The 23271-nt window shown below is 50.1% G+C and overlaps 1 protein-coding gene across 1 annotated transcript; it reads right to left on the reverse strand.

Annotated features, from left to right (window-relative positions):
- Positions 1-7191: 7191 nt before the first annotated feature.
- Positions 7192-21972, reverse strand: LOC144951651 (alpha-N-acetylgalactosaminide alpha-2,6-sialyltransferase 2-like). The gene is given in 9 exon segments (XM_078881943.1): positions 7192-7368; positions 9523-9622; positions 12765-12848; positions 14930-15033; positions 16700-16838; positions 20896-21074; positions 21722-21784; positions 21786-21899; positions 21961-21972. Coding segments are annotated over 9 exon segments (972 nt in total).
- Between the last annotated feature and the right edge of the window lie 1299 nt (positions 21973-23271).

A 23271-nucleotide genomic window follows, 5' to 3' on the forward strand; every position in this document is an offset into this window, starting at 1 on the left:
TTGCCCTGACCCAACGTGGTTCCGGGAAGTAAAGGTATGAATAACGAACGTCAACATTTTAACCAATTGTCCATTTTGTGAGGTGTCCTGACTAAGCTCGCAACTGCAAGCAAATAAAAAAGACAAACTCAACGGAGGCTCTGCACGCGTGACGTCGTTTGTTCGAGCTCAAGTTACTCTCGGAAACCCGCATTGTTCACCATCGGTGAGTTTAGAGAGCTCTTTCATGTCGTGCGGGGTTACCACGTGGATTAAAATTTGACCGTAGTTTAAAAAATATATATATTGGCAAATTCATGCAACATGATTATTCACCAACGACTCTCACGAATTGATATTTAACTTCACGCATCGATAAATCGCGTCACGCAACCCCCTGGCATATTGACGCGTACCCCCAATTGAGAACCACTGCTCTGTACAAACGCCGCATCCCGCAATTCCTGCCTCGGAAGCTTGCCCAGCCACAAACTGAGTCACGCTGATAAGAGTGGGGGCCGTTAGCAGCGTGGAGGTTGGAGTCCAAATTGCTCAGTGAGACCAGACTCCCACACGGCAACGCCCAGTTTGCCACTTAGGTGATCCTAAGCCAGTTATTGACGTAGTCCATTCCTGGTTGATAACACTGGTCAACAACAAAAAAAAAAATTCTGGCCTGGACTTTTGCAGCTGTTTTAGACTAATTTCAGGGTGCTGATTCCAAATCTGATGTCAGATTTGCTCTATCACATCTCATTTTATGCTTTCGGCATACCCCATTTTCATTGATATTACCCGAATTTAACTCTGTCACTTATGATTGCAAGTTGTTGCGAGTCAGTGACTGCTTTGGTGTTAAAATATGGTGCTGTATTTTTAGGATAGTGTGTTTATAATATCATTTCATGTAGATATCCACATTTATTTAATATTTTTCTTCCGCAGTTTTTATTGAAAATTCAATATTTGATATCTCAAAAACCTGATGTGATAAACAAAAACTGATGCCAGATTTGGAATCAGCACCCCAAAATTACATTAAAACTTTTGGAATACCTTATGCCAGAAAAAGTGTTGACCAGTGTATAATCGACTTCCGTCACGTAAGTGGCAACTGGTTGGGCCAGTTTGAGGCTGGGCTTGCATCTGTGTTGAACTTCTTTTGCACCGTACGCAGCCTCATCATCAGCTCACTCCAATGTGTAAATCTCAACACCTGTTTTATTAGCCAGAAAGGGTGAACCCTTTTCTTGTTTTTTATAATTTGATGCTGGCAATAAGGTCCCACGATATATCCGATATACTGTCGCTATGATTAGATTTCCAAAGTGCTTTCGTTAGCAGTGCAAAGGTTGTGTTTATAATTTAATAACACGTTTTATTGGTAGAATGAAGTGAGTTGGTTCCTACCCCCCCCCAACCCCAGCCCACCAGACAGATTGTGTCACAGTGCTGACACTCGTGTCTCGCAGCAGGTAGGGGCATAGGTTTGATCCCCGACTCGGGCATCTTTCTGTGCGTGGGGCCGTCCATAAATTTACAACAACAACAACCACAACAAACAACCATACAATGTAACCGGCATTGACCAAAAAAAATCACAACGCTGAAAGTGACACTGCAGGTTACTCTACAGCAAAGTGCGGTCTCAGGAACCAACCGGTGGTCCCTGACGATCTTACAGGTGGCCGTGATGCGAACGCAGGTTGAGCCGGACAATAATGACGACGTTTTTTCACACATTTTGTTTCGGAAGTGAATTCATATTTGGCTGATGATGTTTAATAAAAAAAAAAAGTATGTATATTTTTAATTAAAATGTCCCCCCTTGCCCCCACACCTAAAAGACAACCGTATTAGTTACGTACAATTTTTTTTAATGTTCCAGTAATAAGAACCATTTTGTACGAGTGGTATGTAGAGAGAGATCGATCATTGCGTTTTTGTCGCCAGGGCGTGGGCGGTGGCTGGGTGGTTTGGGTGGTTCAGGGAAATGTTTGCATCGGCTGAGTGCTCCGGAGGCCAAAACAAGTTTGAGAAACACCGCTAGTACCGCCCTAATGGGATTACACACAGTCGTAGCAGCAGCAAACGCAGCAGCAGAAGAAGCAGCAGCAGAAGCAGCAGCAGCAGAAGCAGCATCAGCAGAAGCAGCAGAAGCAGCAGCAGCAGAAGCAGCAGCAGCAGAAGCAGCAGCAGCAGCAGAAGCAGCAGCAGCAGAAGCAGCAGCAGAAGCAGCAGCAGCAGAAGCAGCAGCAGCAGAAGCAGCAGAAGCAGCAGCAGCAGCAGAAGCAGCAGCAGCAGCAGCAGAAGCAGCAGCAGCAGCAGCAGTCGTACGCGCGCTACAGCGACGCAATCCTCCTTTTTTGTTGTCAATTATCTTTTTTATTGATCAAATCACAAGGGGGGGGGGGGGTTGGTGGAGGGGGGTGGGGGGCTGTGTACAGCTTAGAAGATAGGAGAGTGGTGCGTGAGTGGTGCGTAGCGGGATATGCTGCCCGGACAGACAACCAACGCGGACTGCGTAGGACCGTAGCGTAATGCGTTACGCGGTGCGTCTGATCCATTTCCTTTGGCGAAGGAAGGAAGGGGGTGGGGGAGATGTGGGGGAGGGGGGAGATGCGGGGGAGGGGGGGGGGATGCGGGGGAGGGAGGGGAGATGCGGGGGAGGGGGGAGGGGCAGGCGAGTCAGTCTCATTTCAACTTCAATCGCGTAAACTCAGAGTCTGTGGAGTGGCGTTCACGAGGGGGCCACCCAGATCTGTGTGAACTCCCCATTTGCCGAGTCCTCGCTTTCAGACGCAGGCGTTCTCGAGCTGATCAGGGGGAGTGGGGAGTTATGCCAGAGGGTGACTGAGAGGGGGACCCCCCCGCAACCCCCCTTTCAATTTACAAAAAATAAAAATAACGGAGGCCACCGCTTGTGGTCTGATGCGTCCACGTGGGCAGTTTCTGCCGGTCGCACGCACGCACGGACGCACGCACGGACGGACTCTCTCGCACGGTGACAATTCCGCGGGGATAATTCGTAGCCCCCGCTGTCAATCCACTGCTGGATGAGATGCTCGCCAAGCTGAGTCCGTCATGGAAGAGGTGGGGGAGGAGGGGGGAGGGGGCGGGGGGTAGATGCCGTTTGACCCCCATACTTCACCTCCACGCTTGTCGTGCCCCCCCCATCCCGCCAGGAAATAATTAAATAATTAAGTAAACCCGCCACTCATTTCTTTGCGACGGCCTAGAATCACGTGGGTTTATTGCACGCCATGTAAACATTTGCGTGGCCGCTACCCCAACAACAACAGCAGCAGCAGCAGTTACGGTAGCAGCTCAACAACTTTTTGTTTCCCAACAATAATCCAGCAGTTACGTCATTTCACATCGATTCTAACACCGTGGTGACTACAATATGAATGTCTATCGAGACAGTCGTTTGGTCGCTTTTCATAGTCTAATAGCGGAGAGATGAACGAACTCATTGCATGGTATGAACACGCATTGATTGACAGCGAACATCTTAATATGTTGAGGACTGCAGAGCTTGGCCGATTGTTGTCAGCGCCGGCCTCACTTGCTGCTGCCTGCCGGATTGCGAGGTGCAATTTGCGCGGACGACAACGATTCGACACATTTTAAATAATAATTAAAAAACCTTGATTTTAAACTTTCGTGACTGCGGGAATCCATATTCTTTGGGTTCATTCGGTAAAGTCACGTAGGTATTAAATGAAATAAATCACGACGTTTTGGACGTAACACAAGCGCCCGAAACGTCGTGATTCATTTTATCTCATACCTACGTGACTTTACCGAAAGCATCAAATGGTATTAAAAAAACAACGTTTAAGCATTACATTAATCAGAATTCACCCATTCTGTCTACACCACCACAACCCACCTATAAGGACTGCTGATCACGCGATTTCGTCGTTGGCTGGCACGGTGGTAACACTCGTGCCAAGCCACTGATGAAAAGTTAATCGAAATTGACTCAACGAGCAGTTCACACAAAGACAAAGATCGCCCCCCCCCAGTATAGCCTTAACAGACTGTTGGAGCAAGTGCCGTCAGCGAGCACCTATGAAGGCCAGAACGGCACACGAGGGGGTTTGGGGTGGCCAGCACCACACGCCCGACCGCCTTTTTCTCGCTAGTGGCGATGTTTACTACACACTGCACTGGGTACTCATTTGAGGCTGAGTCGACCTAGGGGAGGCCCAGAACCGGTTCAGATAACCGTCACCGGTGTTGGCCGTGAGCGGGAATCGAACTCGGGTCTCCAAGTTCGTAGCGCAGCGTAGCGCTAACCGCTACACCACCGCTCCCCGGTACACAACGTAGCTGGCATCGGCCAAAACACATCCAAAATCACTCGCAAATTACTCAAGTGGCAGTACAAACGGGCAGCAGCAGCAGCAGCATCATCATCGCCGCCCCCTCTACTTGTTACAACTTGGCAGGACCGCTCATGTAAACGAACATTGGGAGCTCGGGTGAGGCTCTCCTCGGGTAAAACGAAGCGCGGGTGACGAAGACGATGATGCCTGGTTGTGTATACAACGACGCTGACACATTGGCACGCATGAGTTGTAAATTACATGATATACTTTTACCCCCCCCCCCGCCGCCGCTTCTGGTCTGATTGGACCACAGTAACGGCATCACATTTACCCCCCACCTCGATTTAAGGACGGACACGTGGAGTCGAGGATTTCTTCGCAACTCTGTCTGTCTCCCGATGGGCTCCAGGGGTGTTGCAATTACCGGCGAAAATGTCACAGCACTCGAGGTGTAAACGTCGCGGGTGTACTCTCCAACACACGAGCGCATACCTGTCAAACTCTTATCAGTGCCCCAACCTTATTACAGAGCAATTTGGACGTTGTAGGTCACCCTGTGCCCTTATAAATCTCAACGTTCAGCCTACAAAGTCCCATCACAAGGGAGACACACAAACGAAAATAAAAGAAAATGTTGCCCGTATTGAAACGGCTGTACGCTGTATGGACCTGAAAACTCAATTTCCCTGGACAAGAATACGACCAAACCCGTATGGGTTGACAGTTGTGAAGTCATCGTGCTAATACACTACTAAAGACGTAAACCTCTTTTGTCATTATTTAATAAAATACAGTTAAGTTGCTACCTACCCCCCCCACCCCCCCGCCTCCCCCCCGTTACCTTATTAAACATTAATTTAAAATAAACTATTTCTTTCCATCTTTTTAATTGTCAACAAGCTTAAAGGTGTCAGCGTTTTCCTCGACTATCCCTCGAGAGTCTTAATAAATAGGTACTCTGCGAAAACGCGAGTGCAAGGTGTACGCGTGTACGGTCCAATTGGCAATCCTCTGCTGGCAATCTCCTACAGCATGGGGTAGAGCATGGGGTCGAGCATGGGGTAGAGCATGGGGTCGAGCATGGGGTCGAGCATGGGGTCGAGCATGGGGTCGAGCATGGGATAAAGCATGGGAAAGTGCATGGGGTCGAGCATGGGGTCGAGCATGGGGTCGAGCATGGGGTCGAGCATGGGGTCGAGCATGGGGTCGAGCATGGGGTCGAGCATGGGGTCGAGCATGGGATAAAGCATGGGAAAGTGCATGGGGTCGAGCATGGGGTCGAGCATGGGGTCGAGCATGGGATAAAGCATGGGAAAGTGCATGGGGTCGAGCATGGGGTCGAGCATGGGGTCGAGCATGAGATAAAGCATGGGAAAGTGCATGGGGTCGAGCATGGGGTCGAGCATGGGGTCGAGCATGGGGTCGAGCATGGGATAAAGCATGGGAAAGTGCATGGAGTTGAGCTTGGAGTCGAGCTTGGAGTCGAGCATTGGATAGAGCATGGAGTTGAGCATGGGGTCGAGCATGGGGTTGAGCATGGGGTTGAGCATGGGATAAAGCATGGGAAAGTGCATGGGGTCGAGCATGGGGTCGAGCATGGGGTCGAGCATGGGGTCGAGCATGGGGTCGAGCATGGGGTCGAGCATGGGGTCGAGCATGGGGTCGAGCATGGGGTCGAGCATGGGATAAAGCATGGGAAAGTGCATGGGGTCGAGCATGGGGTCGAGCATGGGGTCGAGCATGGGATAAAGCATGGGAAAGTGCATGGGGTCGAGCATGGGGTCGAGCATGGGGTCGAGCATGGGATAAAGCATGGGAAAGTGCATGGAGTTGAGCATGGGATAAAGCATGGGGTCGAGCATGGAGTTGAGCATGGAGTTGAGCTTGGAGTCCAGCATGGGGTCGAGCATGGGGTCGAGCATGGGGTCGAGCATGGGGTCGAGCATGGGATAAAGCATGGGAAAGTGCATGGAGTTGAGCTTGGAGTCCAGCATGGGGTCGAGCATGGGGTTGAGCATGCATTCAAAATTGCTATAATTTCTCTAGATTCCTGATCCATAACTCTTTAAATGAGCACGGAAATGCCCAGGATAACCGTATTCGACACACCTACTTTAAACGGTTACCCTGGGTGTGGCATGACACAGCCGCTATAAACTATCAAAACTTAACACCTCCATATTACAGACCCCTTCTCTCACTTTACAGTGTCAGTTTTGACTGCCTTCCAGCTCATCTGCAGTTTCCCAGCGTCTCCGTGTACGAATCTGCGAGCGTTGGATATTCTCCAGCGTTTTGGAGAAGCAACAAAAATAAACGAAACTCATTTTTTTTGTTACATTGAGGCCATGGCATGTGCTGGCCTCCAAGACTCAAGGCCAAGCCTAAACTCCACCGACTTTGTCGGAGGATGGGATTCTAAGGAAAGGAAAAAATAAGTCTTGAGACTCAGCGGAATCGTCGTAACAATAAGAACAACAATAACAATAATAATTAGGGCTTCTAAACACCGGTTAAACCGCGTCCTGGCTGGTAGACACTGGCACACTACTTCACGGTGAGCGCCGCGTTTTGCCGGAAGCGCCGCGTTTTGCCGGAGACGCCCCCTGAACCCACCCGCCGCTCTGCCATTCCGCCTCCGAGCCCGGCTCCGTCGTCCGCAGGAACCGACCTCCGGGACAACCGTGGCAACTTCGCAAGGTAGAGGAGCGGCCAAGTTTGTGGCTCGAAACGGGTGGGCGGGTGAGTGACAGTTCGACGAAAACTTTTCCCCAAGCCCCCCCCCCCACCAAACCCCGGTGCTCCGTGTCGGGCCCCAAACCCCCCGCCCCCCCCTACCCCACCACTTCTCAGCGCGCTCGCAGTTCGTCACGCGTCAATTGCCCTTTCCCATGTAGAGTCGGATCATCTTGGACTTGTGCAGGCGCGCCCACAGCACCAGCTCCAGCTTCATGTCGTGGTTGGCTACGAAGGGCACGCCGCGCTTCACCTTGTCGTAGTAGTAGCACGAGTACCTGGCGTAGTCCTTGGTCAGGAACCCGTAGGCGTCCACCTAGGGGACACGGACACACGGCGGTCACGACAGCAGCAGCAGCAACGGCGACAACAGCGAGGAAGGGAACAAGGCCACAAAACAACCGTCAGACCACCATGTAACCGACGGTGATGTCACCACGGCGCCTGTGCCAGGCCAGGTGCACTTTGAGGCCGTCACGTGATGTATCGAAGGTTTCGCTGACGCAGGAGATCACGGGACAGACCCAGCAGGTGCCATGGGTTAACCGATGGAGATGACTGGCTGATGCACCAGCATTTCAGCCACCAGGCACTCCCCTCGTTGTTGTGAGCGTCGCTCCTCTGCCCTCCTTGTTGTTGGAAGGCAACTTCCTCCAACTGCCCAGCAGCAGCAGCAGCAGCGTCCTTCACGAGCCTCCTCCATGGACGCTGATCTTGACACAAGTGGTACCGTCGGCAAGTCCACTCAGCTCCACATTCTCCCGTACCGCATCAGTCCATCTCTTCTCCAGCCCGTGTCGTGCCCGTTTAGGCCCCTCTATCTGGCCATAGAGAAGCTGCTTGGGCATGCGGTGGCTGGGCATGCTGGCTTCATGACCCAGCCTATCGCGTGAATTGACCCAACCGTTCAATAACGATTAATCCTCATCATGACTGAGGCCTGCAATTCAATGCAAGAATCGATTCTTATCTTATATAGATGTATATAGCGTCTTAAGAGTCCAATGCGTTTTACAATAATAATTAAAATTGTACATTAGAAGACAGTGGTTTACATAAATAGTGGGGTTGTTGTTCTTCAAAGTGGTTGTTTAACTATTCTTAGGTTTTTTCGGTAAAGTCACGTTGGTAAAAAATTAAAATTAATAAAAGTAAAAAAAAGAATATGAATCCTTGCAGTCACGAAAGCTTCAAATCTAGAATTAATGCCCTCTACGGGGAGGAATTCCACCTATCTGTTAGAGTTTTGAACAGACAACGAGACAAGAAGTCACAGCTTCTCGAGACGCTGGCCTTCCTAAAGAGATGCCGAGATAACAAGGTAATATACAAGGAGTGTTTTCTTGGAATTTCTCTCACTTGATACAGCTATCGTGCTGTGACGGTTCCACCTGAAGACGGAAGCTTGTGTTGCCTCCGAAACGTCGTGATTTTTATTTTATTTTACTTTTACTTTTATTAATTAAAATGTTTTACCAACGTGACTTTACCGAAAAAACCTAAGAATATGAATCCTTGCAGTAACGAAAGCTTCAAATCTGGTTGTTTAACTATGGTGACGGTTATAAAGGATAGGTGTGAGTGGTTAAGGAGGGGTTGGGGTAGTGATAGGTTTGGTGATAGGGGTAGGGGTGGTGATGGGGGTTTACTAAACTATTTTTATATGCTCTTTGTTTTTTTCGGTAAAGTCACGTGACTTTACCAAAAACAAAAGAGCATGAATCCTTGCAGTCACGAAAACTTCAAATCTGGAATTAATGCCCAATATGGGGAGGATTTCCACTTATCCGTTAGAGCTTTTAACAGACAACGAGACAAGAAGTCATTACCTACATGACTTTACCGAAAAAACCAAAGAGTATGAATCCTTGCAGTCACGAAAACTTCAAATCTAGAATTATGTTTACATGACCAGGTAAGGCCAACTGAGCTACTGTATGCAGCTCTTTTACAAAAGGGACCTGTCAACAAGAACAGCTCAACGAAGTGGCTGTTATAATGTGGAAATGTAAAGCAGCCGTACACTCTCAAAGCGTGATGTTGATTCGAAATTTGAAGGGGAGAAAGAAAAAAAAATTAACCCATAAAAACAAAGTTTTTCACTATAAATCCTTTATATGCGTGGCGGCTAGAGTCCTCTCGTCCTCTGGCTTGAGATGGCTGCCACCTATGGGTCAGATGATTGCTTGGCACCATTAAGCAATTGGTAATTACATATAATTTTTTGTTCCTAAAAAGTGTAAAATTTTGGAAAAATTTTTTTCACGAAAATGTATTGTCACGCACAACGAGTCTGTGTTGAAAATGTCAGCTCGATTGGATCACGGGAAGTGGGTAAAAAAACGACCGAAAGATTTGCACGGTCGTAAGCGTGCAAGCAAGCAAGCAAGCGAACTTAATATAAAGGATTTAAAAAAAAAAGTTTTAGTTTAAAAAAAGAAAAATGCGTTTAGTTTCGGGAGCAGCTCACCACGTCGCAGGTGTGCAGTGCGGTGAGCAGCATCATAGCTCCTGTGCTGGGCCTGTAGATCACGCGGAGACGCCCCTTGAGCCGCGAGGACATCATGAACCTGTGGGGGATAGAACAAAAACACATCGCAGTCGTCATTGTGACCAATGATGTCTGAATTGGTGTGTAATAAGGTAGGGCAATGACAAGGGGTATGGTTCCATACAGCGTACAGCCGTTTCAATACGGGCAAAATAAATGTGTGTCTATCTGTTTGTGTTTCTCCCTTGTGATGGGACTTTGCAGGATGAACGTTGAGATTTATAAGGGGACATGGGGTGACCAATAAGGTCTGAATTGGTCTGTAATGAAGTAGGGCACTGATAAGGGGTTGACAGGTATGTATTAGTGTAGTGCATAGCGTAGAGTATAGTGTAGTGGTGAGTGTACAAGTGGTGAGTGTAATAGTGGTGAGTGTACTAGCGGTGAGTGTAATAGTGGTGAGTGTACTAGTGGTGAGTGTACTAGTGGTGAGTGTACTAGTGGTGAGTGTACTAGTGGTGAGTGTACTAGTGGTGAGTGTAATAGTGGTGAGTGTAATAGTGGTGAGTGTAGTGGTGAGTGTACTAGCGGTGAGTGTACTAGCGGTGAGTGTAGTGGTGAGTGTACTAGTGGTGAGTGTACTAGTGGTGAGTGTAGTGGTGAGTGTACTAGCGGTGAGTGTAATAGTGGTGAGTGTAGTGGTGAGTGTAGTAGTGGTGAGTGTACTAGTGGTGAGTGTAATAGTGGTGAGTGTAGTGGTGAGTGTACTAGTGGTGAGTGTACTAGTGGTGAGTGTACTAGTGGTGAGTGTAATAGTGGTGAGTGTACTAGTGGTGAGTGTAGTGGTGAGTGTACTAGTGGTGAGTGTACTAGTGGTGAGTGTAGTGGTGAGTGTACTAGTGGTGAGTGTACTAGTGGTGAGTGTAGTGGTGAGTGTAATAGTGGTGAGTGTACTAGTGGTGAGTGTAGTGGTGAGTGTAGTGGTGAGTGTACTAGTGGTGAGTGTACTAGTGGTGAGTGTACTAGTGGTGAGTGTAATAGTGGTGAGTGTACTAGTGGTGAGTGTAATAGTGGTGAGTGTAGTGGTGAGTGTAGTAGTGGTGAGTGTACTAGTGGTGAGTGTACTAGTGGTGAGTGTACTAGTGGTGAGTGTAATAGCGGTGAGTGTAATAGTGGTGAGTGTAATGGTGAGTGTAGTAGTGGTGAGTGTACTAGTGGTGAGTGTAGTGGTGAGTGTACTAGTGGTGAGTGTACTAGTGGTGAGTGTAGTAGTGGTGAGTGTACTAGTGGTGAGTGTACTAGTGGTGAGTGTACTAGTGGTGAGTGTAGTGGTGAGTGTACTAGTGGTGAGTGTACTAGCGGTGAGTGTAATAGCGGTGAGTGTAATAGTGGTGAGTGTAATGGTGAGTGTAGTAGTGGTGAGTGTACTAGTGGTGAGTGTAGTGGTGAGTGTACTAGTGGTGAGTGTAGTGGTGAGTGTACTAGTGGTGAGTGTACTAGTGGTGAGTGTAGTGGTGAGTGTACTAGTGGTGAGTGTACTAGTGGTGAGTGTACTAGTGGTGAGTGTAGTGGTGAGTGTAGTAGTGGTGAGTGTAGTAGTGGTGAGTGTACTAGTGGTGAGTGTAATAGTGGTGAGTGTACTAGTGGTGAGTGTACTAGTGGTGAGTGTAGTAGTGGTGAGTGTACTAGTGGTGAGTGTACTAGTGGTGAGTGTAGTGGTGAGTGTACTAGTGGTGAGTGTAGTAGTGGTCAGTGTAGTAGTGGTGATTGTCTATATGTTTGTGTTTCTCCCTTGCGATGGGACTTTGTAGGATGAACGTTGAGATGTATAAGAGGACACGGGGTGACCAATAAGTTCTGAAGTGTTCTGTGACAAGGGAGGGCGCTGATACGGGGTTCACAGCTATGCGCCTGTGTGCGGTGTACGGGTCACTCAATAACCACCGTCGCTAGCTTCCCTTGCATTACTTTCCTATTTTTGTTTCGCTAGAAGGGGGGGGGGGGGCCTGGGTTCGATTCGCAATTCGGGTGCCTTTATGCATGTGGAGATGTTAACTCCTTCGCCTGGTATGCAGGAGGTCGTGGGTTCGATCCCGACCCCGACACCTGCTGCTGTATATTTGGAGTTTGCGTGTCTCTCTAGCTCTCTTTCCCTCCCCGTGGTCGCGTGGAGTTTTTCTCCGGTTCCTCCGTTTTTCCCCCTCCACATTTCGAATCAACGTCACCACGCGTTCAGAGCATTTGCCTGCTGCTACAAATTTCCACGTGGTGCTGAGCTGTCATTTGCAATCGCCAGGTCGCTTCCGAAAAATATCTACGTAGCTTAGCAGTGGGGCCTTAGCTGGTAAAATAAAATTTAAAAAAGTTCTCTCTCTCATCCTGTTGTGCGCGCGAGTTTTCCATGCCGGGCAGTTCTCCGGCATTTCCAATAAAATAATAAAACTCACGCGTAAAAACTAAACTGGCGCTGGCCAAACCATCGCCTCCCCCCCTCCCCAACTGCTAAAATATGGCAGGTGACCTACCTGATCATAAAACTAAAACAAAAGTCTTTGAAGATCAGGTCGAGACCCTTCTTTTTGAATGCTTTCATTTCATTATTTGCTGTGCACATGAACAAAGCGCCCGCTCATGGGGTGGAGTTTGCGGGCGGATGGAGGGGAGGGGGCATACACCCCACCCCAAAGTGAAAACCTTTGTGAAATTATTTTTAGGAGTTTGCAGTTAAGATATAACAAAATTATTGATTATATGCACCCACGGTTCCTAACGCGAGGGACAAAGTGGGTGGTGGGTGGTTGGGTGGGTGGGTGGTCGGGTCGGTGGGTGGTCGGGTGGGTGGTTGGGTGGGTGGGTGGTTGGGTGGGCGGTTGGGTGGGTGGGTGGTCGGGTGGTTGGGTGGGTGGGTGGGTGATGGGTGGGTGGGTGATGGGTGGGTGGGTGATGGGTGGGTAGGTGATGGATGGGTGGGTGGGTGTTGACAACCCGGGGAAGTGGTAGTGGGGGGGGAAGAAATCATCTATGGTCTCATTTACATGGGAAAAATCGCTCCTGTAGTCCATTCATGCTTTGCTGTTGTTGTTGTAACAACACAGGGCGAGAGAGACGCAAAGGGGGGGGGTCCAGACGAGACCCTCCCGAGTAGAACGGGCAGAGCAAAGCTTCAACAAGTTCAATAAAAGTGTTGAAACGAGGAGAGAGATAAAAAAAAACCCTCGAACCTGTTCCGTAGGTAGCGGGAGAAGTCGGGGTGGAGCATTTTGAACTTCTCAGGCCCCGGAGCGCTGCCAAAGTAGGTGGGAGGCCTGCGAGATCCACGCGGAGGGGTTGTTCATCCACCAGCAGCAGCAGCACCAGCAGCAGCACCACCACCAGAACCACCACCAGAACCACCACCACCAGCACCACCAGCACCACCAGCACCACCACCACCACCACCACCACCACCACCACCACCAGCACCACCACCACCACCACCACCAGAACCACCACCACCACCACCAGCAGCCACACACAGCGCGGACAGGACGTTCTACACGTGGTGAGGGTGGAGAGGGGGGCAAAGAAGCCCTGGCAACTGCTTGATCGTGCCACTGCTGGCAGACTCACTCACCACTAGTACACTCACCACCACTACACTCACCACGAGTACACTCACCACTACACTCGCCACCACTGCACTCACCACTAGTACACTCACCACTAGCACACTCACCACGAGTACACTCACCACTACACTCGCCACCACTGCACTCACCACTAGTACACTCACCACCACTACACTCACCACTAGTACACTCACCACCACTGCACTCACCACTAGTACACTCACCACTAGTACACTCACCACTAGCACACTTACCACTAGTACACTCACCACTAGCACACTCACCACTAGTATAATCACCAGTACACTCACCACCACTACACTCACCACTAGTACACTCACCACTAGCACACTCACCACTAGTAGAATCACCAGTACACTCACCACCAGTACACTCACCACCAGTACACTCACCACCAGTACACTCGCCACTACTGCACTCACCACTTGTACACTCACCAGGACACTCACCACTACATCCCTGTCAACCCCTTATCAGTGCCCTACCTTGTTACAGACAACTCAGACCTTATGGGTCACCGCGTGCCCTTATAAATCTCAACGTTCATCCTACAAAGTCCCATCACAAGGAGAAAAACAACAAACAAATAGACACATTTATTTTTTGCCCGTATTGAAACGGCTCTACGCCGTATGGACCTGAACACTCAATTCCCCTGCACAAGGATACGGGCTAAACCGTCTGGGTTGAGAGCGATGTGATGTGGTCGTGCCACTCTACTCCAGACCTAAAAAAAAAACCCGTGTGTGCCACCTACGTCGTCAACTCAAGCGTCATCATGAACGACGTAAATATGAAAACTTATTGAAGAACAATGAAATTAAGAGGAAACAAAAATTACGTCTAGTTTTTTCACTTTACACGCTTTGATGAAAAATGGTCACGTATGTTTTGCCCACTGCAAGCGACTGCGATGAGATGATTAACACACAAGGCCGTAGCCATGGAGTCAACATTGGGGGGACCAAATATTCCAGGGGGTCTGGGGGTCGTCCCCCCCAGAAAACAAAATCTCAATTTGAAAACTAATTTCCACCAATTTCCTGCAAAAATATTTAAAATTCACTAATACACGGGATGGACTTTTTATTTATGTTTTACAATAATGTCTAATAGTGTATTGTATTTACATGGCTCTGTTTTTTTTATGTTTAACCTATTCTTGTTTCATTGTATGTAATGGCAGAGATTAAGGGATTAATAAAGTACAACCATAACCACAATAATAAAAACAGAAATCTATTTTATAGCAATATATTACTGGCGACACATTTTGAGCATATTTGAATATTGGGGGGGGGGGGGATGTGTTTTGAATATCGATTTAAAGCTTTCGTGACTGCAGGGATTCATCTTCTTGGTTCTTTTGGTAAAGTCACGTAGAAGGAAAATAATAAAATAATAAATCTAAAACATAATAAAATAATTCTCACGACGTTTCGGCCACAACGCAAGCAAGCCGTCCTCAGGTGAAGACAGCGTCAGACGCTGTCTCCCCGACAGACCTGATCCGCACCTGAGGACCGCCGCTTGCGTTGTGGCCGAAACGTCGCGAGAATTATTTTATTATGTTGAATTTGTATTATTTTATTATGTTGAATTTTTATTATTTTATGATTTCTTTCTACGTGACTTTACCGAAAGAACCAAGAAGACGACGGCCTTGGTTAAAGATGTATAAGCAGGGAGGTGTGGAGCGATGTGCACGTGGAAGGGGAACCGGGGGGGGGGGGGGGGGGGGGGGGGAGTGTCCTCACAGTTTTGAGCTGTCACGTCCAGAGGTGACGGGCGTGTTGGTGATGGCGGCCTGCACCATCTGGTAGTCGCGTGTGCTGTCCGGGATGAAGACGTAGCGCGTCTCCTGCAAGCGACAACGAGCGGCGTCACGATCTCCCGCGGTGTCACAGACAGGGGTAGGGGCTGGTAGGGGTTGACACACAGGGATGGGGGCTGGTAGGGGTACACAGACAGGGGTAGGGGTTCACAGACAGGGGTAGCGGCTGGTAGGGGTACACAGACAGGGGTAGGGGTTCACAGACAGGGGTAAGGGCTGGTAGGGGTACACAGACAGGGGTAGGGGTTCACAGACAGGGGTAGGGGTACACAGACAAGGGTAGGGGTACACAGACAGGGGTAGGGGTTCACAGACAGGGATAGGGGTTCACAGACAGGGGTAGGGGTTCACAGACAGGGGTAGGGGTTCACAGACAGGGGTAGGGGTGGTAGGGGTTCACACACAGGGGTAGGGCTACACAACAAGCACTCCCCTGCCGCACGCTTGCCGTGTAAACAAACAGCACCAGGTGTCATGCCCCCCCCCTTCCCCCGGGGGCTACCCCACCCCACCCCACTCGCTCCCCACCCCCTCCACCCAGGTGAGCCCCCCCCCCCCGCTGGGAGGGGCGAGACGTCTCGCGACGCTGCCGTGGGTCACGTGGCTCTCGTCACGTGATGCCACCGGACACCTGAGCGTGGGCCGCGTGGCCGGGTGGTTCTTTTCTCTTTTTTTTGCCAGAGCCAACTCGACAAACATTGACGGGCCAAATTGGGGACAGGAAACAAAAACACACACACACACACAAGACAAACAAGGCAGACAGACAGGCACAGCTAGTGGTGAGTGTAGTGGTGAGTTGTCAGGTCCATACGGCGTACGGCCGTTTCAATGGGGGAGAAAAAAAAAACATTGTTTGTCTATTTCATCTTCTTGGTTCTTTCGGTAAAGTCACGTAGAATGGAAATAAGTAGTACTAATCGCATATCTGCATTTCGCATAAATATGCTAAATTCCTCTTGATCTGCAAATGATTCTGTCAAGGCGCCCTTCCCCCCTCCATCCCAGCTTAAATAGTCGCTCCAAGCCTGGTGGTGTTTCATTCAGACTCTGTCTCCCCGACAGACCTGTTCTTCACCTGAGGACGGCTGCTTGCGTTGTGTCCGAAACGTCGTGAGAATTATTTTATTATGTTTTATTTTTATTATTTTATTATTTCCTTTCTACGTGACTTTACCGAAAGAACCAAGAAGATGAATCCCTGCAGTCACGAAAGCTTTAAATCGAAATTGTCTATTTGTTTGCGTTTCTCTCCATTGCGATGGGACTTTGTAGGATGAACTTTGAGATTTCTAAGGGGTTGTCAGCTACGCGCACAAGAGATGCTGTCGTGAAACTCTCCTTGACGTGGGCGTCGAGAAGGTGCGAAGGACGTGGACTCCACGTGTACCGTGTGTACGGGATCGCGCCTCTAGGGTCAGCCCGTGGCTCGCGGGGGGAGGGGGGGTGCAGTGAAGGGCACGGGCTGTGAAGGGTACGTGCTGACAAGGCAGTGAAGGGCACGGGCAGTGAAGGGCACGGGGAGTGAAGGGCACGTCCAGTAAAGGGCACGGGCAGTGAAGGGCACAGGCAGTGAAGGGCACGGGTTGTGAGGGGGCACGTGCAGTGAAGGGCACGTGCAGTGAAGGGCACGGGCAGTGAAGGGCACGGACTGTGAAGGGCACGGGCTGTGCGTGCGTGCGGTGCTCCGTACCGGCGTGTCGGGCGGCGAGGTGTATCCCTGCTTGCGGAAGCGGCCCAGCGAGTTGCGCATCGTGTTGGTGCTGAAGAAGTAGAAGCTCGTTCTGCTCCCCACGTCGTCCTCGTAGCCCCGCGTCATCGCGGCATTCACCCTGCGACAGCGGCAGAAGCAACAGGAGCAGCATCAGCAGCGGCAGTAGCAGCAGCAACAGAAGCAACAGGAGCCGCATCAGCAGCAGAAGCAGAAGCAGCGGCAGAAGCAATAGCAGCAGCAGAAGCAATAGCAGCAGAAGCAACATCAGCAGCAGCAGCAAAAGCAGCAGCAGCAGCAACATCAGCAGCAGCAGAAGCAACGTCAGCAATAGCAACATCAGCAACAGCAGAAGTAACAGCAGCAACCATCAGCAGTAGCAACATCAGCAACAGCAGAAGTAACAGCAGCAGAAGCAGCAACAGCAGCAGAAACAACATCAACAATAGCAGAAGCAGCAGCAGAAGCAACATCAGCAGAAGCAGCAGCAATAGTAAAAACAGAAGAAAAAGCAAAAGTAACAGCAGCCGAAGCCACGTGATCTTTACTCGAGAAATTCACTTCTGATTCTGATCCGACGTCACGTGATCGGCAATCACAAAGCCAGGGAGATGGATGGAGGTGGATGGAGGAGGCTGGCAGTGGCGGCTGGGTGTGCGCGTGCGCGCGCGACTCAAAATCAATCGGCGTCTGTATTTCGTGCCAACAATCGCCCTCTGTAAAAGTGGCCATCGGAGCGCATCGTAGCAGCAGAAGGTGAAACGGTGCCAGGGAGGGTGGGCAGAGAGCGGTAGACTGAGGATAGGAAACTCGGTCGCGACGCTGCGCGGGTTTCACGAATCGCGTGAGAAATGTGAGCAGTGAATAAAACAAATGAAAGGTAGCGCCACTCCCAAGTGGTACTCGTTTTTTCGACCGGGAGTGGGACGGTCGGTCAAGATGAGTTGCGGATAAAAGAGTCGTGGATAAGTGAAGAAGTTTTGAGAAGTTTCACCCGAAGTGGTACTAGTTTTAGCGACCTGGGGAGTGGGATGATGGGTCGAGATGATTTGCAGATAAAAGGTCACGTATTAAATCAAGACAAAAAGCACCACCCTAATTGGTACTAGTTTTAGCGACCCGGAGTGGGACGATGGGTTGAGATGATTTGCGGATAAAAGGGTCACGTATTAAAACAAGACAAAAAGTGCCACCCTAATTGGTACTAGTTTTATCGACCGGGAGTGGGACGATGGGTTTCCGCGAGGGAGCGGCGGCCACGGCGGAATTTACGAAGATTCAGCACGCGACTTTCCGATCCACCTGGAGGAGCGAGCCCCTAAACTTTTTGTTTATTCTTAAAATAATTTGGCGATGCTACCACCGTCGCTGCTGCTGTGGCATTGGCAAGTCGAGTTAAATAACAATAAAATTTTGATTTAAAGCTTTCGTGACTGCAGGGATTCATATTCTTGGTTCTTTCGGTAAAGTCACGTAGAAGGGAAATAATAAAAATATAAAACAATTAAATTCTCACGACGTTTCGACTGCAACACAAGCAATCACCATAAGGTGTGAAATCCACAGCAGCGTTCTCCACTGCAAGGCCACCGAGGGCCACTGGTGGCCTTAAATGCGCCCCCCCCCCCTCCCTCTCTCCCTCCCCCCTGACAATACACAAATGTGCCAACACCCCCTCATCATCATCATCATCGTGCTGCTGTCAAACCCAACGATGGTTTCAAATGGTGTGGCGGCCCCCTCACTCACGCTGACGATATCTTATCGGTGAAAGTGTCCTTCCCCCCTCTGAAAATGAGCGAAGTAAACCCATCCTGTCTTACACAGACTCGTGCAACAGCTGCGCCTTACTCGGTCAAAGGCAGAGGTCGCAAACGGCTTTTGATTCCTTACCCGTACCCATACCCGGCCGCTCCAGGGTCGCAAATGGGTACCCGTACCCGTACCCAGCCGGGTACGGGTAGCCGTTCCTTACCCGTACCCTACCCGAAATGAGTGACAAACAGTTACTTACCAGTGACTCACGGCCTACCCGTACCCGTACCCGGCCGCACCAGGGTCGCAAACGGCTACCCGTACCCGTACCTGGCCGGGTAAGGGTAGCCGGGTATCTGGTAGGGTACGGGTATCGGGTACCCGGTTGCGACCTCTGGTCAAAGGCGCCTTTGCAATACTTACAAAAGTGTACACAAGGTGGCAGTGGTTGAGATATTTTAACGTGGGGTGGTTGTTATTCAACGTTGTGGTGAAGCGATGGTGACAGGAGGGCAGGCGTGAGTGGTTAAGGAGGGGTTGGGGTAGTGATCGGGTTGGCGATAGGGGCATCGGTAGTGATAGGGGTTGGGGTAGGGTTTGGGGTTGGGATAGTCTCTGTATGAGAATATGTTTCCCCTTTTTTCTGGCAACAAAATATGTGTTACGATTTTGATTTAAAGCTTTCGTGACTGTAGGGATTCATATTCTTGGTTCTTTCGGTAAAGTCACGTAGTTAGAAAAAAAATTAAACCAATCACGACATTTCGATTGCAACACAAGCAATCATCATCATCATGTGGAAAAACCACAGAAATATTTTTTTTGCAATTTCGTTTATATGGAAATTGCTTTTATTGTTCTTGAGCTTTAGTCTTTTGACAATGTTTTCTTTTATCTGTACAGCACTTTGAATTGCATCTTTTGCGCCAAATAGTGCAACGGAAATAAAGGCTTGATTTATTGATAGAGAAAGATGCGTAGATGAGAGGAAAGGGGTTCAGAGTGTGGGTGTCCACACAGAAGGTCACGTGATTTACAGGATTCTTCAGCCGATTTCGATAGATGTGCCTGATCTCGAGGGGGGCGCTGGGAGTTAATCTGGCTTAAGCCGGGTTCCGCTCTTCCGTTGAGCAAACTTAAGCACACGAGCAAATTTACAGTTGAACCGTGCGGTCCAAAATATCATCTATAATTATTTTTGAATACACTAATGGACAATAATAATGAGGATTATGGATGATACATTGCATGCACGGCTGGAATAACATAGAGAGGAGGACACGTGTCCATCCAGTGCTCGCCAAGTTGCATGGGCTTCTCGTTGCTGAACAAATATGTTTTAAAGGTCGCGCTCATTACATGCAAAGTGCTCACCGCAAATGAACCCCAAGGAGCAGAAACCATCACCACGCGAACTCCGGTTAATCAACGCTAGCCGCGTCTTTTGGCTGTCCATGCAACAAAGACGGTCACCACACCACGTCGCTTTCACGCGACGCGTGAGTGCTCGCCGTTCTGCTAGAGCACGCCACACGTCCCCTGCGTGGCTTCTGCAAGAGGTCGATCCTGGTTTTTAAAAGCCACGTCGTGGGGATTTACACAAGACCCATTTGCTCGCCACAAACCAACCACAATATCTAGCCGATTTCGTTAAGGAGCAAAAACCACCACCACCACGCAAACTCCGGAAATCTTTGCAGCGTCTTTTGGCTGGCAATCTGAAAGCGCACCGCGGCACTTTCCAGACGAGCTTCTGTGGCCGTCTGGAACGCTCTTCCTTCCGATATTAAGAATCCACTGCAGCTGTCCACTTGTAAATCGACACTGACTACTCAACGCACGTGGCCAAGCCGAGGTGCGGCGTGGTGGGTGGGGTGGGTGTGGCGGGTGTAAGGACAACAAACTAAAACAACAACAACAACAACAAATCCCCAAGCGGCGACGTCACGCGATATTGGGGGGAGGGGGGGGAGAAAGAGAGGGGGGAGAGAGGGGGGGGGGCGAGAGAGAGGGGGGGAGATAGAGGGGGGGGGGGTGAGAGAGAGGAGGGAGATAGAGGGGGGGGCGAGAGAGAGGGAGGGTGAGAGGGGGGCGAGAGAGAAGGGGGAGAGGGGGGGCGAGAGAGGGGGGGCAAGAGAGAGCGGGCGAGAGAGGGGGGGGGCGAGAGAGGGGGGGGCGAGAGAGGGGGGGGGAGCGAGAGAGAGGGAGAGAGAGGGAGGGGGGGCTAGAGAGGGGGGGTGGCAAGAGAGAGGGGGGTGAGAGAGAAGGGGGAGAGAGAGAGGGGGAGGGGGGCGAGAAAGGGGGGGTGAGAGAGAGAGAAAGGGGGGGGTAAGAGAGAGAGAGAGTGGGGGGGGGGGGGGCGAGAGAGAGCGGGGGGCGAGAGAGAGGGGGGGGGGTAAGAGAGAGAGAGAGTGTGCGCTGACCGGAAGACGTAGTGGTGCTTGTCGATCTCGCGGCCCATGCGCGACCCGTTGAGGATGCCGCCGTTGCCCACGACGGCGCACGTGACGCACTGGGGTGCCCTCCGCCGCCTCCAGCGCTGGCTCCAGTCGTCGAACATGTGCCGATTGGCGCTCGTGTTGAGCAGCTGCAGCGCGTTGGGCTACGACTGCGAGAGGGGGAGGGGGGGGTGGTGATCGATTAGTGTCGGTTGGCTACGTACGGTGCGGAAGAAGTTCAACGTGCCCACCAAGCAGCGTCTTGATACACGAACGAGCTGCCGCGAAGGATGAACAGCCACCACCACCACCGCCACTACCACCACCACATCCACCGCCACTAACACCAGCACCACATCCACCACCACCACCACCACCATCATCACATCCATCACCATCAGCACCACCACTATCACCACCACATCCACCACCACTGCCACCACCACTGCCACCACCACCACATCCACCACCAGCAGCACCACTGCCACCACCACCACCGCCACTACCACCACCACCACCACTTCATCCACCACCACTACCGGCACCGCCACCACCACAACATCCACCACCAGCAGCACCACCACTATCACCACTACATCCACCACCACTGCCACCACCACTGCCACCACCACATCCACCACCACTACCGGCACCGGCCACCACCGCATCCACCTACCACCACCACCACCACTACCAACAGCAGCACCATCACTACCACCACCAGCACCACCACCACCACATCCACCAGCACGGCCACCACCACCAGCACCACCACCACCACATCCATCACCGCCACCACCACCACCGCCACTCACGCGAGAAGTTTCTTGCCGCCCCAGCCGTAGATGAGCTGGAAGCGCTTGAGGCGCTCGTACCTCCTGTGGCGTGGCGTGCTCGCTCCACGCGAGCACGCGCGTGTCCGGGATGAACGCGGCGCGCAGCCACTCGTCGGCACGCAGCGCCAGCGCACGCACGCTGTTCTTGCATCCCTGCAGCAGCAGCAGCAAAACAACAGACAATCGGCACGCGAGGCTTGTCGTGCGTGCAAACCAAGGCCGTCATATCGGTTTAAAGCTTTTGTGACTGCAGGGATTCATCTTCTTGGTTCTTTCGGTAAAGTCACGTAGAAGGGAAGTAATAAAATAATAAAAATAAAACATAATAAAATAATTCTCACGACGTTTCGGCCACAACGCAAGCAGCCGTCCTCAGGTGAAAACATTCAGACGCTGTCTCCCCGACAGACCTGGTTTTCACCTGAGGACGGCTGCTTGCGTTGTCGCCGAAACGTCGTGAGAATTATTTTATTATGTTTTTATTTTTATTATTTTATTACTTCCCTTCTACGTGACTTTACCGAAAGAACCAAGAAGACAAGGCCGTCATTATAATATATATTGGGACACACACACACACACACCCCCCTTCCAATATTCAAATATGCTCAAAATGTCTCCCCCCCCCCCCCCCCAATTTATTGCTATAAAAAACAATTTGCTCAACCTTGGCCACAATATCTGGACTTGTCTTCATATAAATCAATGCATAGATTTATTTTTATATATGATTGTGATTATGGTTGTACTTTATGAATCCTTAATATCTGCCATTACAAACAATGAAACAAGAAATGGTAAAAAACAGAGCAATGTGATACAATACACTCTTAGACATTATTGTCAAAAAATAAAAAAAAAAGTCATCCCATGTGTTGGGGAATTTTTTTATATTTTAGGCAGGAAATTCGTTTTTTAATTTAGATGTTTTTTCTGGGTTGGGACCCCCAGACACCCTGGAAGATGAAGCGAAACCCTTGGGAAGGGGTTTAAGAATCCGCTTTCTCTGCTTCGTGGCGACGGCGAGCGACTGCGCAGTGCACGTCGTGGATTGTTTGAATGGCAAAATGTTGCATTTTAAATCGCGTAGCGATATATCGTTAACGTGACCGTCATTTAATCGCACCCGTTGTTCGCGATGAGGGATACGTTCTTGAGATGCTCGTGAACAGCGGATAATGATTTCGGCCTACGGAAACCTATATTTGTTACGAGTTACCTTTAATAAACACTTAAATAAGCCCTTAAAACGCGTCGAAATTATCATAATAAGACAAACAAGTAAAAATATGTTGTAATACCATTGTAAATTAAAATAAATATAATGAACTGCCTTGAATAAATACGCAGACAAGCGTTCTCTCTCGTCACTTTATCTCTCACCAATAGATGTCACCAATACAGGTCATCAATACATCTCGTTGCTTTATATCTCAATGCTTTATCCATTAGTTTATCTTGTCACTTTATCTCTCGCCACTTGATCTCTCTGTCTCTCTATCTCTCTCGACGGAGTCGCGTAGAG

The sequence above is a fragment of the Lampetra fluviatilis genome, chromosome 63 (genome assembly GCF_964198595.1).
Source record: "Lampetra fluviatilis chromosome 63, kcLamFluv1.1, whole genome shotgun sequence".
Lineage (NCBI taxonomy): Eukaryota > Metazoa > Chordata > Hyperoartia > Petromyzontiformes > Petromyzontidae > Lampetra > Lampetra fluviatilis.